Source organism: Nomascus leucogenys, chromosome 11 (assembly GCF_006542625.1).
Source record: "Nomascus leucogenys isolate Asia chromosome 11, Asia_NLE_v1, whole genome shotgun sequence".
NCBI classification, from domain to species: Eukaryota; Metazoa; Chordata; class Mammalia; order Primates; family Hylobatidae; genus Nomascus; species Nomascus leucogenys.
In genome coordinates, this window is record NC_044391.1 from 21,109,802 (window position 1) to 21,127,699 (window position 17,898).

At 40.8% G+C, this 17,898-nt stretch overlaps 1 protein-coding gene across 1 annotated transcript in view; it reads left to right on the top strand.

Annotated features, from left to right (window-relative positions):
• The first annotated feature begins 13,032 nt into the window (after positions 1-13,032).
• Positions 13,033-17,898, top strand: part of CDK14 (cyclin dependent kinase 14) — a 600,472-nt gene continuing 595,606 nt past the window's right edge. The window contains exon 1 of the mRNA XM_030822052.1: positions 13,033-13,728. Within this exon, the coding sequence (XP_030677912.1) occupies positions 13,638-13,728 (91 nt within the window). The 5' untranslated portion in view covers positions 13,033-13,637. The remainder of the gene's footprint in view (positions 13,729-17,898) is intronic.

A 17,898-nucleotide genomic window follows, 5' to 3' on the forward strand; every position in this document is an offset into this window, starting at 1 on the left:
TCTTTCCTCCCTCAAATTCTTTTCCATAAAGTAACTAGAATAATTTTAATAAAATGCAAATCTGATCTCATTATCAGATGCTCAGAGCCTCATTGCTTAGAGCTCCAATGTGATGGGTAGCTTCCCCTTGCCTTTAGGACAAAGTCAATGTTTTTAGTCATTTAATATTTAGTTATACATATTTTAAGTTTTACACAAACACCTGTTACAAACAAACAAAACAGCAGCCCTACAACATACCCTCTCCCATATCACTGTCCACCATTTCTTATGGTTCAGTTCCCTAAGGGCAACCACTTCCAGCTATTCTACCTGATTCCTTTGAAATTATCTCCGTATCTCTAAATAAAGTATTTATAGTGCTATTAAAGTTTTTCTCAGTAACTTCTAACTTTAGAAAAGAAGATTTAATTTCACCAAATCCTCCAGGTACTCATACACATGTACACCTTCTGTTCTTCTTCTTCCCAACATGATCATGATTTAATAATATTGCATTCAGTATTTGCAGATAGGACTTTCTACATATTTATTTCTATATATTTATTTATATCTAGTGTACTATGTGTAGTGTAGTGTACTATGCTATGAGTACTCTTCCTTCTTGTACTGCTTTTTGTTTTTTTTTTTCTGGAGTTAATAACTCTCTTTTTCCTTCCCTGTAACTTTATTTTTGTGATGAAGATGCTGACTCCATTTTTGTTGTTTGATTGTTGATAGCTTTCTTCTTATCTTTTCTTTCCTTTTTTTTAAAATTTTTTATTTTTTATTTATTTATTTTTTTGAGACAAGGTCTCACTATGTTACCTAGGCTGGAGTGCAGTGGTGTGAAGACAGCTCACTGCAACCTTAACCTCCTGGGCTCAAGTAATTCTCCTTGACCACAGTGCCTGCCATGACACCAGGCTATTTTTATTTCATTTTATTTATTTATTTTTTTGTAGAGAAGAGGTCTTGGTCATGTTGCCCAGGCTGGTCTTGAACTCTTGGGCTCAAGTGATCCTCCTGCCTTGGCTTTCCAAAATATTGGGATTATAGGCATGAGCCACCGTGCCTGGCCTGTTGACAGTTTTCAATTACTACCACTTTTTCCTGTCTCCTATACATCTGGGAACCAAGATAAAAAAAACCTGTGTAGGCCCTTGCCTCTGAAAGCCAATGAGAATTTAAAATGATACTCTGGCCCATTTTAGGAGAATTTTCTTCCATGCTAAGTCTATCCTTTAACCACAATAAAATCCCCAAACCACTCCCAGCCCTTTGCTCATCTTCTTTCCCTTTTGGGAACCCCCTAATTACTGTACTAAATCTAGTTTATTCATATTCACTGGAGTGCATTGTGTCATTTGTCTGGATACCTAAATAAATTTCTGGGTAGGCAATCATGCCCATCTCTGTGCAGACTGATCAAAACAGCTTTCTATGTCCTTATTAATATGTCTCCAAACTGTCCCCACCTCTAGTTTTGTAAATCTTCCCTCAACATGCTTTTTAAAATTTTTTAAATAAAATTCAGTCTGAAAGTTTTCCTCTTTTTTTTTTTATCAAACCATCTTCACATTGATCAATGTGGTTTAAAAACCAGTTGTTCTATCAATGTAATTTTCTTGATGAACTTTCTCCTAGAGTCTTCTGCCCTGCTCCAGTCCACCAGATTGGTTGACTGGCATCCATCTGCACTGTGGTCTTAGGTTCTCCCTCCAATATCATCCTGCCCTTCTCACGTATTGGAACCCTGTCACATGGGTTACATTACCCTTTTCTTGTTCTGGTTGAACAAATCTTCTGATGGCTTACTGAGAGGTGAACCTGGGAGGTGGCATTTTTGACCTTTCATATTTAAAAGCATTTATTCTCTGCTCTCCCACCTAATTAGTAATTTGGCTGGAAATAGAATTCTAGATTAGAAATCACTCTCTTCTACTATTTTCTAGTATCCAGTGTTTCTTTTGAGTAGTCTAAAACCATTCTGATACTGGATTCTTTTTAGAATCCTAATTTTGTTTTCTGAAAGCTTTTCGAATATTCTCTTGGTTCACAGGGTTATGCAATTTCACAATGAAGTGTCTCAATGTAGATTTATTTTCATTTGTTGTCTTGGGAACTCAATAGACCCTTTCAATTTGGAAAGTCATTTTCCTTTTTTTTTTTTTTTTTTTTGAGACGGAGTCTCGCTCTGTCACCCAGGCTGGAGTGCAATGGCGCGATCTCGGCTCACTGCAAGCTCCGCCTCCTGGGTTCATGCCATTCTCCTGCCTCAGCCTCTCCAAGTAGCTGGGACTACAGGCGCCCGCCACCATGCCCGGCTAATTTTTTTGTATTTTTAGTAGAGACGGGGTTTCACCGTGGTCTTGATCTCCTGACCTCGTGATCTGCCTGCCTCAGCCTCCCAAAGTGCTGGGATTACAAGCGTGAGCCACCGTGCCCGGCCCATTTTCCTTTATTAAAGGAAATTTTCTTGAATTATTTCTTTGATAATTTCCTCTCTTCTATTTTCTTTGTTCTTTCTTTCTGTAAACTCCTATTATTCAGATATTGAACTTCCTGAACTAGTCTGTACTTTTCTCATCTTTTTTTCTCCACTTTCCCTCTCTTTATCTTTTTGTTTTACTTGCTGGGGAATTTCATTTCCTTTAAATTTTAAACCTTTAACTGAAGTTTTCTTTTATCTTTTATCTTTTTTTTTTTTTTTTTTTGAGATACGGAGTCTCACTATGTCACTGAGGCTGGAGTGCAGTGGTGTGATCACAACTCACTGAAACCTCAACCTCCAGGGCTCAAGCTATTCTACTGCCTCAGTCTCCTGAGTAGCTGGGACTACTGGCGCACACCACCATGCTTGGCTAATTTTTAAACAATTGTTATTTGTGGAGACAAGGTCTTGCTATGTTGCCCAAGCTGGTCTCGAACTCCTGGGCTCAGTGATTCTCCTGCTTTGGCCTCCCAAAGTGCTGGGATTCCACTTAAGGCCACTGTGCCCAGCCTAAAGTTTCCTTTTAAACTATGATATTTTTAATGTCCAATTTATTTTTGGCCTTTGCTACTTTTTAAAAAATTTGTAGTACCCAGTTCTTGTTTAATGGCTGTAATATGTTATAATATTTCGCTATCTTTTTTTGAAGATATTAATTTTTTTTCTTCTTCATAGTCTTTATTTCTTCCTAGCTGTTTTTCTATTAGTTTGTTTTGGCCTCTACTTTTCTTATTATATTCCATCAACTATACGGAGATCCTTGGCTGCCTGCCCATATCTGGGAGAAAGACACTGAAAAGTTTTTGGAAAGCTTGATTTATATGGTTCAGCCTGTCAACTATGGTTTTCACTGTAGGATAATCTGTTGGCCAGAACTATGTGAAGGAAGTGAGGAAAGATGGCTAGGGTCCTTGACATTCAGTTATAAATTTTCAGTAGGTTGCTTCTCAGCCTTGCCAATGGCTGGCTTAGGAATCAGCTTTCTTGGGACTGACAACTATAATTTTTCCAGTTTCCAAAATTGTGTTGCTGCTTTTTCCTCTTCCATTACCTGTGTGCTTATGGACTTATGCTTTTAAAAACTTCATTCATCATAGTTTTGGTGCATTTTCAGGAGGAGCAGAAACTACCATGAATGTTGTCTGTGATTTCTAGTAGGAATTAAAGCATACATACCTTTTACTGTGTAAGTATTAAAGTGTCTCCCTTTTGGCCCTTGCCAAACTTGCCAACCTCATCTTATGTCTGTTGTATACTCCAACTGCCTTTCAGATTCTTGAACCCGCCATGTTCTGCCTTTGCCATCTGGCCCCCACAAATGCTGATCCCTCTGTAAGGAACTTCTGCTTTCTGTGTGACTACCTCTAGAGATCCTTCAGATCTCAGTTTAGGTGTGATTGCTCAGAGAGGATGTGTCTCACCCTCAGATTATGGTGAAATGTTCCTGCTGTGGCATTCAGTCTTTTCTCTATTTTAAAATGGGTCATGTTTTATTGTAAATGGTGGTTTTAACATCATTTTCCCTCACTAGTCTGTAAGCTTTGTGCAGGCAGAGATTATGACCATGCTCCATCTCATCCACTGCAGTATAACCAGATCTTAGCACAGTATCTGGGACATAGTAGGTGCTCAATATGTGTTTGATGAATAAACAAATGAAGACAAGTGAAATTACTTTCTTACAGTAAGGAAATAGAGTACTGAAAAAGGATCCTCCCACTTCTTTCCGGTTAACTACATCAACTGTCCCTCTTTTCTTGGTTTGTAATTAAAAGATGGCTCACGACTGTAATCCCAGCACCTTGGGAGGCTGAGGTGGGCAGATCAGAAGGTCAGGAGATCGAGACCACCCTGGCTAACATGGTGAAACCCCGTCTCTACTAAAAATACAAAAATTAGCCGGGCATGGTGGCGGGTGCCTGTAGTCCCAGCTACTTGGAAGGCTGAGGCAGGAAAATGGCGTGAACTCAGGAGGCCGAGCTTGCAGTGAGCTGAGATTGGGCCACTGCACTCCAGCCTGGGCGTCAGAGCAAGACTCCATCTCGAAAAAAAAAAAAAAGAAAAGAAATCAAATATACTTGATTAGGTGCCCCAAAATTGGGGAAAGGAGATAATGACCACTTAAATTTGTAGGTGGTAGGGCCAGGATAATTGTCCATCTCTAATTTACAGTCAAGGAAGCAGAGGATTGGTAATACTATGCAGATTATGAGAGAAGATTCTAGAACTAAGAATTAATATCTTCTGCTTCTGGCCCTGCTTTTTCACTGTTTGAAACACACGTAGGATGTCTATCTCTCCAACTCGTCCTTCATGCTCTGTAGGTGCCTCCATGTTATCTTCTCTGTCTGACTTTCATCACATAACTACCGTCGTGTTGCTATTCCAGGAAGTGAATCATTGGCTCTCACTTGATGGGGGCAGTGCAATAATCATCTTGGAGTCTTTTTCAATCACACATGGCTCTTCCTCCTCCTGCCCTTCCAGTCCCTGCCTAGAATGTCCTAGAGCAGTCCTTTAAATGTGCACCCTAATAACTTTGGTATGACTGTCTTCATAGGTAAGGAATGTTGGTTTAAATATTAATTATGACTAAGCTATATTTTATTAATCTGCTACTGACATTAGTACTTTTCTTACTTTTCTCAGATGTGGAGGTGGTGGTATAATGTGAGTCAAATACCAGCTTTAGAACTTCTTAAATTTATTTTTTAATTTTTAGTTTTTACTCACAGTGTGGCTGCTTACTTATAGACAGCTTTAGAACTTGATTGACCTGCTGACTTGCCACTCACCAGCTGGGTTGGTTTGTTCCATTTTACCTTTTTATTTTGAAAATTAAAAAACTTACAGAAAGTTAAAAAGACAATGCAATGGAAACTGTATATTCCTCACCTACGTTCACCAATTTTTATCATTTTTGTCACTACCCTCTCCCGTGTGCGTGTATTTATGCATATATACATATGGAGATAGATCTATATGTGTGTGTATGTTGCTATTAAATCATATGAGCATAATTTTTGTTGTTGAGCCATTTAAAAATAATTTGTATATATCATGACATTTTATCCATTAATACCTGTCACACCTAAGAAAATTAACTTGAATCCAACATCTAATACGCTGTCAACATTTTAATTTCTAATCTTCTCAAATGTATTTTACAACTGTGTGTTATAAAATACTGTGCGGTTTCATATTATTTTTTAATCCAGGAGTCAGACAAAGTTTGTGCATTACTTGTGGTTGCTATGTCTCTTTAATATAGAACAATACCCTTGCCTTGTTTTGCTTTGTTTTTCATGAACAAACATGAATATTGATACCCTTTGAAAAGCCCCAATCAGTAGTCTTCTACAAGGTCCCACATTGTGGGACTGTGTGACTGCTAAACATTTTTGGCAAGAATACAACATAGGTGGTGTGGGTACCTCTTGTTGCCTTACATTAGGAAGCACATGGTATTCAGAATGTCCGCCATTGGTTGAGTCTATGTTTGATCACTTGGGCAAGGGCATAACAGCCAACCAATCCATTGTGACTGTAATCTGTATGGGTTACATTGTAGAGGATTATTACTGCTACGGTTTAGATGTTTGTGTTCCCCCTAAATTCATACCTTGAAATCAAACCTCCAATGTGATAGTATTAAGAGGTGGAGGCTTTTGCAGGTGATTAGATCATGAGAGTGGGGCCGTCATGAATGGGATTAGTGCCTTTATGAAAGAGGCCCCAGGAAGCTTGTTTTGCCCCTTCTACTATGTGAGAACAAAGCAAGAAGGCACCATCTGTGAGAAATGGGTCCTCACCAGACACTGGATCTGCCTGCACCTTGATTTGGACTTCCCAGCCTTCAGAACTGTGAGAAATAAACATTTGTTGTCTATAAACCACAAAGTTTATGGTATTTTTGCTAAAGCAGCTCAGGTAGACTAAGAAAATTACCATGTGGGTATTCTTTTTTTTTTTTTTTCTTTTGAGATAGAGTCTTGCTCTGTTGCCCAGGCTAGAGTACAGTGGCACAATCTTGGCTCACTGCAACCTTTGTCTCTGGGGTTCAAGCAATTCTCCTGCCTCAGCCTTCCAAGTAGCTGAGAATACAAGCATACACCACCACATCCAGCTAATTTTTGTATTTTTAGTAGAGACAGGGTTTCACCACGTTGACCAGGCTGGTCTCAAGACTCCTGACCTCAAGTGATCCCACCCGCCTCAGCCTCCCAAAGTGCTGGGATTACAGGCGTGAGCCACTGTGCCTGGCTGATATTCTTTACTCAACAAAAATATATCCAGTGATTTATTTGCCTCAATCAATTATTACATTGGGGTTGCAAAATTGTGACTTTCTAATTCTGCTGTAACTTTCACACTTACTCTGCTGAGTAGTGTTTCTCATTTTTTATTTTTTAGTGAGAGGATCTCACTCTGTTGCCCAGACTGGAGTGCAGTGGTGTGATCACAGCTCATTGTAGCCTCAACCTGCTGGGCTAAAGCCATCCTCCCACCTCAGGCTCATGAGTAGCTGGGACTGCAGGTGCATGCCACCACACCTGGCTAATTTTTAATTCATTTTGTAAAGATGGGGTCTCCCTATGTTGCCCAGGGCTGGTCTCAAATTCCTGGGCTCAAGCAATCCTCCTGCCTAGGCCTCCCAAAGTGCTGGGATTACAGGTGTGAGCCACCGTGCCTGGTCAGCTGTGTAGTTTTAGGAAATTAATTTGATTTCAGGCCAGGCATGGTGGCTCATGCCTGTAATCCCAGCACTTTGGGAGGCTGAAGAGGGTGGATTGCTTGAGGTCAGGAGTTTTAGACCAGCCTGACCAACATGGTGAAATCCGTTTCCACTAAAAAATACAAAAAATCAGCCGGGTGTGGTGGTGGGCGCCTGTAATCCCAGCTACTGGGGAGGCCGAGGCAGAGGAATCGCTTGAATCTGGGGGCGGAGGTTGCAGTGAGCCGAGATCACACCACTGCACTCCAGCCTGGGTGACAAAGTGAGACTCTGTCTCAAAAAAATAAAAAATAAAATAAAAATTTGATTTCAATGGACCTTAGTTTTTTCACCTGCAAAATAGGATAATAAAAGACAACTCATAGGGTGATGGTGAAAGTGGAGGCAGTGTCTTCAATTGCCTAGTATATAGCAATGATTCCACAAATGATAGTTTAAAAATGTTTATTTCGATGACTTACAAACACCAATTAGAGAGGAACCCTTTTTCCAAAGTCAGTTGTACATCTTTCAATACCACACTTTAAATTTCTTTCCTATAAGGTAGGAAAAAGCAAAATACAGTGTTGTAAGTTAAAAGTTTGGATGCATTTATTAACCTGTCTGAGTATGGCCACTTTCTTGAACTCTCTTTGCTTCAGAATAGTTCCTTTCTATACAATAAGGACAATCATGATTATACCTAAAGTATATCAAAGGAAAAATAAGTGACTACCATCATGCAATCAAAATGCTTTATAAAAGGAAACTTTTTGGTAAACAAGTGTGTGTCAATTTAGAACTGGAACCTGTGTAATGATCTTGGGCACATATTTTGGCATTTCTAGGCCCATTTTCTTGTGTAACCTAGTAATAATGATAATGCCTCTTGGGGTAGTATGAGTTAAGATAAAATGAGATCATTAATTCATAGCCTATTATAAAACCATAAGTTATAATAGTAACATTTTACAAGTATTGAGTTATTTTAGCTAGAGAATGTCTTATGTGCAATGATACTATCAATATGACTTCTATAGATACTTTTTTTTTTTGGCTTGTAAGTGCTTGATTAGAATAGACATGTGAATGCAGATGAACTGTCAAAGGGCCTGGGAGGAAAGACTAGGATGTTTTTGATAGAAAAGGTGCATTTCTGAACTTAATTGCCCTTAACAGGACTTGTCTGGACTGCACAAAAGCCATAAGGTTTTAGTTCACTAAGGTATTAGTTTCTGTCCACTTTTGCATCCATGTCCAGGGTTCAATTACAGGGCTGGTGTCTGAAGTTTAGTTTTGATGAATGCAACATGATGCATTGAAATTGATGCCATTCATGACTGAGGACCCATAGTTAATGGCACATCTGTACCACAAATACAAGTAATACCAAAAAGCATTATTAAGTGAACTGTATCTTAGAAACAGTGGTAGATGTTTTCTCGTATAAATGCCTATAGTACAAAGTTATGTAACAATGAAAAACATGAATGATATGCATTATCATATTTAAGCATGGTTTAATGGGAGAGGGGAACTTACCAGTTTTTGATGCATGCTTTGACCCTGGTAGTTTATCTTCTTCAAACTATTCTGAGCTAATTTATGTTTAACATCATTTGGATGTTTTTACAACTTTGTCTTTCTTACAGTCATTGGCAAGTAGATCAATTTACTTAGGTCCCTTGGTCTCTTGAGATGTAGGATGAAAAAATGTACAATTACCTATAAAATAAGCAAATGTAGGTCTCATTTTCAAACAAGCCTGGAGGTTTTGTGTCAGCAGACAGTGATTTCTGTAAACGTGAAAAGGATCTGAATTAGGAAGGAGTAGGCAAAGGATGGGTGATGGAACAAGGAGGAGAGATGAGGGAAGCCTTCGTTGACCTGAGTTGTGAATACACTGGTTTCTGGAATCTTCCATTTTACTCCCCTTTCTGATTTCAATTTGCTGTTTGTCAAAGAAAAAAAAATGAACTCTTTAAGTTTGGATACTGTCCAATAGTTGGAACATAAGGGTTGGTGTCAAGAGTTTTAGAGTCAATGTACCAATTTTACTGATGACTCACTGAGAACTTTGTACAAGTCGCTTAACCTTGTGTTACTTCAGTTCCTGATGTGTTCAAAAAGGATAAATTTGATCCTAAAACTAGTTAAATAGGTTGACTATTTAGAGCTCTAAGAGGATATTTAATAATGTAAATGTCTACCACTTTAATAATTATACTCTGGCACTATGTCTTAATCTTTAACTATCTATGCTTTGGCTAAATTCTAAAACTTTACATTATAAACATATCTTTTTGAAACGCATTTTCCAACTCTATTCTTCATGTTCTTGGTATGCTTTTTCATGGATTTCTTTTCTCTGATAATATTTTAAAAACTGTTTCAGATCAATAAGTCTGCTTTTGCTGGAATTTTGGATCCTAATTAAATCCTTTATATTTTATCTTACTTAAGTTAGGATTCTTTCCCTTATAATCTACTGCCAGCATACTAGCCTGATATTTTTCTTATATGGAAAATATCCACATTTTATTTTATAATAAAAGCATAATGTATATGTAATGTGACTAGAAATGATGTATCTTAAATTTCACATAATTTTTGGCAATGAATCCTTGTCTATCTTATTTGTGTATGACTTACTCTTCATTAATATATCTATCTGTAGTATATAAGATGAAAGAGGGAAAATTTCATCATTACATTTTATTTATCTATTAGAGATGGGGTCTTGCTGTGTTGCCCAGGCTGGTCTTAAACTCCTGGGCTCAAGAGATCCTCCCACCTAAGCCACCTGAGTAGCTGAGACTGTAGGTATGGGTCATTGCTTCTGGCTCACCATTAACTTTAGAATTAGAATTTTGCAGCTATGAATGGACCTAGAGGTTATCTAGTTCAAGCCCCTCATTTTATAGATAAGAAAATGGGTAAATCACTTACTTGTCTAAGGCTACAATGCACTTAGTGATAGACGGTAGGGACTAGAATTCATGAGTCCTGGGTCCCCAGCCACTTTTGTTACTACTGAACTCCTAATACACTTGTATCCTTTAATTGGTGAATTTGGTTAATGTCAACCCATGTTGGGTTCAGCCTCTAGATAAGCTTATCTCTTTGTACTTGAACACTGCACCTTTAATTCAGGCCATGCAAAACTATAACCTTGTAAACCAGAAGTTGAGATGGAGAACTGGCACAGATCCATTCTCCTACTGAAAAAACATATGCTACACAGATGCTGGATAGTCATCTTTGTTTCCGAGGACAACACATCACTTCTCAGAGATAGCAATCCATTCTATATTTATTTGACAAACATTAATTTACATTCTCTATGCAACAGGCACTGTGTGTTTCATATCTTAGGGTCCCTGAACTTACACTGTTTAAGATGAAGGCAAATGTGAAACAAATAATAGTAGAAAGAGTTGAATTTTTAAGTATACATATCTTAAAAGTGTCAAGTTAAAAATGTCCTTCTTTGCATTGTAGTTTCTTGCAAAATTTGCCCTTTTAAAATATAATTAGGAAAGTGAGCAAGATGAGCATGTAATGGAAAGTTGGTTACTCATAATTGCCAAGCTTTATTTAGCCCATGCTTAGAAGGTGTTTCTCCTGCCAGGTATACTGTTGTAACTAGAGGAAGTTGTTCTGGAGTTGGGAGAGCTGAAGTTTTCAAGTGGGGTAGGGAAAAGGAAAATATTCATTATGTTTATATTAGTATTTTTATTATTATAAAAGTAAAGCATTCTTGGATAAAACATTCAAAACTATACTTAAAGGTATAAATTGCAAAGGGAAAAGTTCTCTCTATTCTGGATATACAATCAACAGTTTTCTGTTCTTTTTTCCAGAAATATTCTATGCATATAGAAACCCATAGATGTGTATATGCTTTTTCCACAAATGGTTTAAAATATTAAACATGCTTTCCCCCCAAATTAGCCTGTACATATTCACACATCAGTACACACTGATCTCATTTAAGAAAATTGGTGCATACCTTTGTATGCTTTTACCATAATTTAAGAAGAAGCTGACTACTTTTTTTAAGTCAGAAATACTGGGAAGGGGACGAGCATGGTGGTGCACGCCTGTAATCCCAGAACTTTGGGAGCTCAAGGCGGGTGGATTGCCTGAGCTCAAGAGTTGGAGACCAGCCTGGGTAACATGATGAAACCCCGTTTCTACAAAAAATACAAAAATTAGCCAGGCGTGGTGGTGCGCACCTGCAGTCCCAGCTATTTAGGAGGCTGAGGTGGGAGGATGGCTTGAGCCCAGGAGAGAAGTTTGCAGTGAGCCGAGATCGCGCCACTGCACTCCAGCCTGGGCGACAGGCCCTGTCTCGGAAAAAAAAAAAAAAATACTGGGAAGGTAAAACAAATATATATTTAACATATTATATATTTGAAACAGCCATTGTCACAGTGGATAACAGTCACAGGTGTATAATAGTGAAAGTTCGTTAAATTAATATTTCTTCGTGTTTGTTGACTCGTACAACCCATTAGTGTTTTGATTGGTTGCATTTGTCTTTTCATTCATAACTGCTGAAAACTTTCTCCCTAACTAACCTGAGGAAGTGGTAAAAGTCAAACTTTTTTCCGGCATGAGGCCACCCTTGGTGCTGTCTGTAATTATCTAGACATGGCAGCCAGGATCCAACAGCTTTGCGTTTTAACTCATATGGTCTTTCTTGGCGAATTCCTTGCCCCCCTCTGCTCCCCACTTAGCTTGACTTCCTGTCTTTTATCATCCGCAATCTATCAAGATCCTACAATGTGCTCAGTGTAGGGTGGAACAAATTACTGGTTTACCTCACAATTTAAGGAAGGCAGGGGGCTAGTTTTTAAGATAAAAATCTTTTAACAAAACATAAACTCCCCAAAATTTCCTTCAAACCAAACAGCATTGTCACACCCTCACAAGCTCTTATTACTTACACAGCCAGATGACTCAAGATTACTAACGTTTCTATTCATAAGGGGTTTGCTGGCCCCAAATCAACACAATCAAGCCCTCCCCCACCTTCCTTCTCTCTCCCCTGGGAGACTGACATTTGGAACTCACGCCGCACCAGGTTTTTTCAGAATGAAGACGACTTGTGTTTGCTGCTGGAACTGTTTGTCCTGGGATTTTATAAACACCTCCCCCATTCCTTTTTAAAGTTCTGTTTTTGAGGTGGGGGAAAACGAGGTCGGAATCTGTTTAGCCTCTGTCTCCCAATTCAGAAATATATTCTAAGAATTTAATAGAAAAAGACCAAGGGCTGTGTCTGCTATTTACTGCAGAACTGGGTATTCCTATCAGAAATCACCGACATGTGTCACCAAAATCAGAGACAAGGATGAGGGAAACAGCATGATCCCTGCCTTCTGGAGGGTTACAGTTGAAGCTTCCGCTGCTTCTGCACTTGACCTCAAAACAAACAAAAAACCCACCGCAAACAACAACAAAAAAATCCGGGCCCACCTTTCCCCTTGGATCTTTTACTTGACAGCTTTCTCGGCCCAAAATAAGGCACCCTACATCTGAATGCATCCCTAAGGCCTTACCGCACCCAGTCCAGGAGGCAGTCCTGGCAGCTGCCCTCCACCCAACTCCGCGCTTTTCCACACGCGTTCGTGGAAGGAGAAAGCCGCTCAAACAACTGGACTCGGCCCGTTTCCTTTCGGTAACCTCCCCACAGCCCAACACGCTGTCCCCAGACGCTGCCCGCTCCCAACCCGGCCCCTTCGCGATCCTCCGGCGAGCGGGCGGGGCGGGGCAGGAGCGCGGGGGCGGCCGGGAGGGGGCGTCGCCGGGGCGCGAGCCAGACACAGAAGGCCGCGGAGGACGCGGGAGGCGAGCGGGCAGCCGAGGGCGTGCTAAGATCCCGCGCCCAGGGGCCTTCGTCGAGGGAGGGGCGTGGCGGCGGCAGCAGGAGGGCAGCAGGAGCGGTCGGGCTGGCGGTTCCGCGCCGCGGCTCCTTCTGCCCAGCGCCCGCAACTCTGGGCTGAGAACTTCTCCCGCCGGCCCACTCGCCCTCGCCCCGCGCACTCGGCGCCAGGCGACTCCCGCACCTTGTCCCCGGCCCGCCCCCGCCTCCTCCTTCGGCCGCACCACTCCCCCTGCCGGCCGCGCTTCTCAGCGTTACAAAGGAGGGAAAATGAGCCGGGCGGCGGCGGCGCGGCGCGGGGCCACCACGGCGGCGGCGAGCGCGGCCGCCCCCGGCACCACGTAAACGGCCCCCGCCCGCCCAGCTGCGGCCCAGGCCGGAGAGGAGCCTGCCGCCCGCCGCCTGCCTGCTGCTCGCCTCCCTAGCCCTGCGCGTCGCCTCCCGGCCCGCCGAGGAGGTGGAGGAGGAGGAGGCGCCGCTTTCCCCGCGGCGCGCGCCCTCGCCGTTGTCTGAGCTGTGCCTGGACCAGTTTGGGGAAGTTGTCGGGGCCCCGCGTCGCCCAGATGTGCGACCTCATTGAGCCGCAGCCGGCCGAGAAGATCGGCAAGATGAAGAAGTTGCGGAGAACTTTGTCGGAGAGTTTCAGTCGCATTGGTGAGTAGCGCGCTGCCCCCGGCCCCCCCCAGCGCCCGCTCCCCTCGGCCCGCGCCCCCGCCGCGCTCCTGGCACCAGCCATGCAGCTGCCAGCGGGGCTGGCGTGGGGGTGCGTTGCGGGCAGGGGTCGAGGGCACAGTGCTAGGGACCCGGGGGAGGGCAAGGACTCAAAGGAAAGAGACCCCTCTTCCTCAGGATCTGGGGGTTCATTTGTAGATTCTCTCAAGCCTTCAATATGGGGTCCCCCCTCCTCCGCCACTAGTGCTCGCCCTTTCGCGCGCGTGGGGGCCGGGCGAGGGGACCCCTCGGCCCCCACCGCGCAAGGGGCTGCGCGGCTGCTTGGGCCACTTGTTATTTTTTTGCGCACAGGCTTTGATATTGGGCGTTTAGTCAGTAATTTAGCTTTGGAAATTGGTGAAACGTTAGACTGTGCCCTGGTATTGTTTAACGTATCCAACCTAAAGGGAAGTGGGACAGTTACCTTGGGACCTATTGTTCGGTACTTCGGGTCCTGGAAAGCGAGATTTGGATGTTCAGTCTCGAGGTCTCTGAATCTTCCCGCTGCTGGAGAGAAATGCGCGCTGTGGAGTTGTCTGGACATTTAGGAATGTCTCCCGAACTTGTTCCATTTAATAGAGCTGAGGGGCTTGTTGTCTTTAAACCAACCAACCAACCAACCAACTGACCAACAGTGTTTAGGACAGTGAAGAATAAATGCATGTCACAGGTTGTAATAGGGTGACAGCAGTATCACGTGGAATGGGTTTGTTAGATTTTGAGTATTGGGCATAGAAAACCCCTTTTAACCTGAAGAGTTAGCTGCCTCCCCTACTGTCACAACTTTCACTGATACATGTAACTGCCCTGAACAAGAGAATGCTATAGACAAAAAATAACCCCTGCGAGTCCCTAGGAAGCTGCCTAGTCTTTGTTTCACTTGTTTTAAATGTCATCCATGTTAACGAAGGTGTTAACGGAAATTAAGTATAAAGGGACTTAATTCCTTAAAATAAAACCCTGGGATGCACGTGAGTGTTACAGATACCCTTCCACCCATTCATTGTAAGATAACGCAAACTTTCTTCAAGTGAGAGAGTACAATGGATCGAAATTTAGCCAAGTGTTTTTTGTTTTTTTTTTGTCTTTCGACTTAAAATTTTGTGTTGGTATGCAAAATCTTTCCCAAGATGACTGTAAAGTTATGGTGTGAAACCAATCTTTAGTTTTATTTATTGCATATATTGGATATTAATTTCACTCTTCAGAATTAGGGATACATATGGAGAGTCCCTGCATTCAGATGAAGTTTGAAGCCAAGAAGAGTGTGAGAGAGGGAAATGTTGAGTCGTGTGCATTATTAACGAGAATGTTTCAGCCCTGACCCAAACCTTCACAGAGGCGGGTTCTGGAGTCCATTAAGCCCTGTTCTAAAACACATTAACTATATATTTACTAATGCTAATGATTCTGCTGGAGCCCCTCCAGTTTTGTGTTAAATAATTCATTGCAATTGAGTCTCAGTAAGAAACCAAGGACATTAATATGAAAGTTCCTTATGTTTAAATAATTTCAAGGTTTTGATCGACAATCAGTAAAATTTGGATTAAGTACAGTGCTGGCAAATGGGGATATTATAGTTAATTGGATTTTCTAGCTTACTGTGATTTAGTGATGTGAAACTCCTTTTGAATCCAACTCTTGTTAAAATGTCTTCTAAGAGCTGGTGGATTTTATATCCTCCCTTTAGGACACAGAATGCAGTGCAGTGAGCACAGCTGATTATTTCTTGTATTGATGGAAAGTATGATTCTGAATTGTAGACCTCATTGTGGAATATTGTAAAAGGAGATATTGAAGTGATTATAGTTGTATACCAAGCCAAGTACATTCAAAGTAGCGTTACAGAAACAAAATCTGTATCTTCTTATTTTGTTGGTGTTTTATATTGTATTTGCAAAATTAAAACCAGTGAACTCATTCTGATTAAGGATTTTTAAGGCACTAGAGGTTGTTGAGTTGAGGGCTTACTGTGGGATATATAGTGCATGAGTTAAGAATGTGGGCTGTGTGTCACAAAGACTGTTTCCAGTGTTGCCATGCCCAGCCGAGGGCCCCCAACTTCTCTGAGCTTCAGTTTTTCATGTACAACTCAGTTTTGTTGTTGGCTTTTAGTGAAATAATGCATACCATGTCCTGTGTGGCACATCAAATAAAGACTCAGTAAACGTTCAAGATATGTTATCATTGTTTTTGTTATTGTTAGGGATTCCATAATACTGACATAACTGATCTTATAGATAGAAAGCAGGAGAAGAGGGAAGTGGTCATTAACTTTGTAGTGTGGCCAGCCCTAAAACGGAGTTAGGCAGGCCTGGATTTGAACTTGGTTTTCGCTGCTTGCTCTGTGCCTTTGGCAGCTGGTGGAATTACCCTAAAGCCCAGAGTCCTCGTCTGTAAATATTCATATAAGGTGAATATATATGAAGACTAAATCGGATAAACTACATGAAAAATCTAGTGCAGTATCTGTCACAAGGTGAAGGTCAATACCGTAGGCTGTCATTATTCCTGCCAATTTCTGTTTATACCCCATCATCCTCCTTTCTTCATTGGTACTTCTTTCTTCATTGGTACTTCACGAGGAGATCAAAGAGTGAATGGTTTATTCTTGTTGAATAATCCACACTGCAACATATTCATTCTCTTTAACCAATCTAAGCTTTTGAAATAGACATGCTGACTTTATTTTGCTGCTTTAGTATGACCCAAAAGTGTAGCTTGTTGTATGGTGAAATGTACAATATTATTATTTAGCTGTAAGAAATTGTTAATCATTCATCTACTGAAAATGAGGAAATATTTGAAAGTATCTGATATCCGGTCAGTGTTTATCATTAATAATAATAATTCTGAATACATAAAGCAGTGCTAGTGTTTGTTTACACATTAGAGATCATGCTGACTTTGTCACTGCCCACCCCAAATACAGCTGAGCTGAGATTACTATATTATAAAACACGTTGGCTTTCAAGCCATAGTGCTCTAATTAACGACATCTGCCAGGGAATGACTATGTTATAGTTATTGTTCTTTTATAAGATGGGTGTAATTGAATTTTAAAGTCACCCATCAATTTCGGTAGTATTTATGGTTTTCTACTAAATAGTGTCAGTGTGGTCCCTTATTTAGGAGTTACTACAGTTGTCTCACACTTTTTTTTTTTTTAATTTAGGCTAACAAAGACAAATGGGAACTTATTGAATAGTTTAAGTATATTAAAGTTCATTTCCTCTTTTCTTTCTTGTTTCTTTTTTATTTTTGAATGTTAGCCTAGAAGGAGAAAGGCTTTATGTAATATCCGGTGTATGATTAAGGTCAAACTGACATTTTTTCATATTCATTTGAATGCATTTCTTCATACTTATTTGGACTGTCTCCTAGAGAAAGGAAGTTTATACTCTGCGATATTTGAGATGAACCCCATGTATACCATTTCTTTAAAGGACATGGTTTGTGAGGGAACTAAAGAAGAAGAGGCTGTGATTACACTGAACTTTGGGGTTTGTTACCTTGTGCTGTTAAGTGTGTAATTCTAGAGTCCAGTCATCATTTGATGAATTCCTTATGTCAGAAAAGAGAAATGTAAGGTTAAATGTTCAGACACAAAATTTAACTATTGTACCACATTTTCCCCAATGCAACTTCAAAATATTTTAATTCTAAAACTACAAAATGGAATTTATATCTATGATCTTTTAAGAGAGAACCAGTGTAGCATTTTCATACACCAAAACTTAAGTGTGTCTCAAAAGATACTCTCCTTTTGCCGTTGAGGTAGGACTCATTAATTCAACAAATAATTATTTAGTACCTCCTCTCCACTGTAGATACTGTTCTGACAGTCAGATTGACTGACTAATGTGTCTGGTCCCTGTCCTCAAGGATTTTAAGGGAAAACAGGCCAATTAATAGGCATTTACAATATAAAGTGACAAACTCTACCATGAAGATTAGCGAAATTTGCTGTTGGAGAACACAGGAGGAGCACCACTTTCATCTAGGTGAAATCATGAAAAGCTTTCTAGAGGAAGCAATGTCTGAGCAAAGGACTGAAAAGAATATCTGCTGATCTTAAATATTTTGATATATGCCCCTTGGCTATTCCAGAAT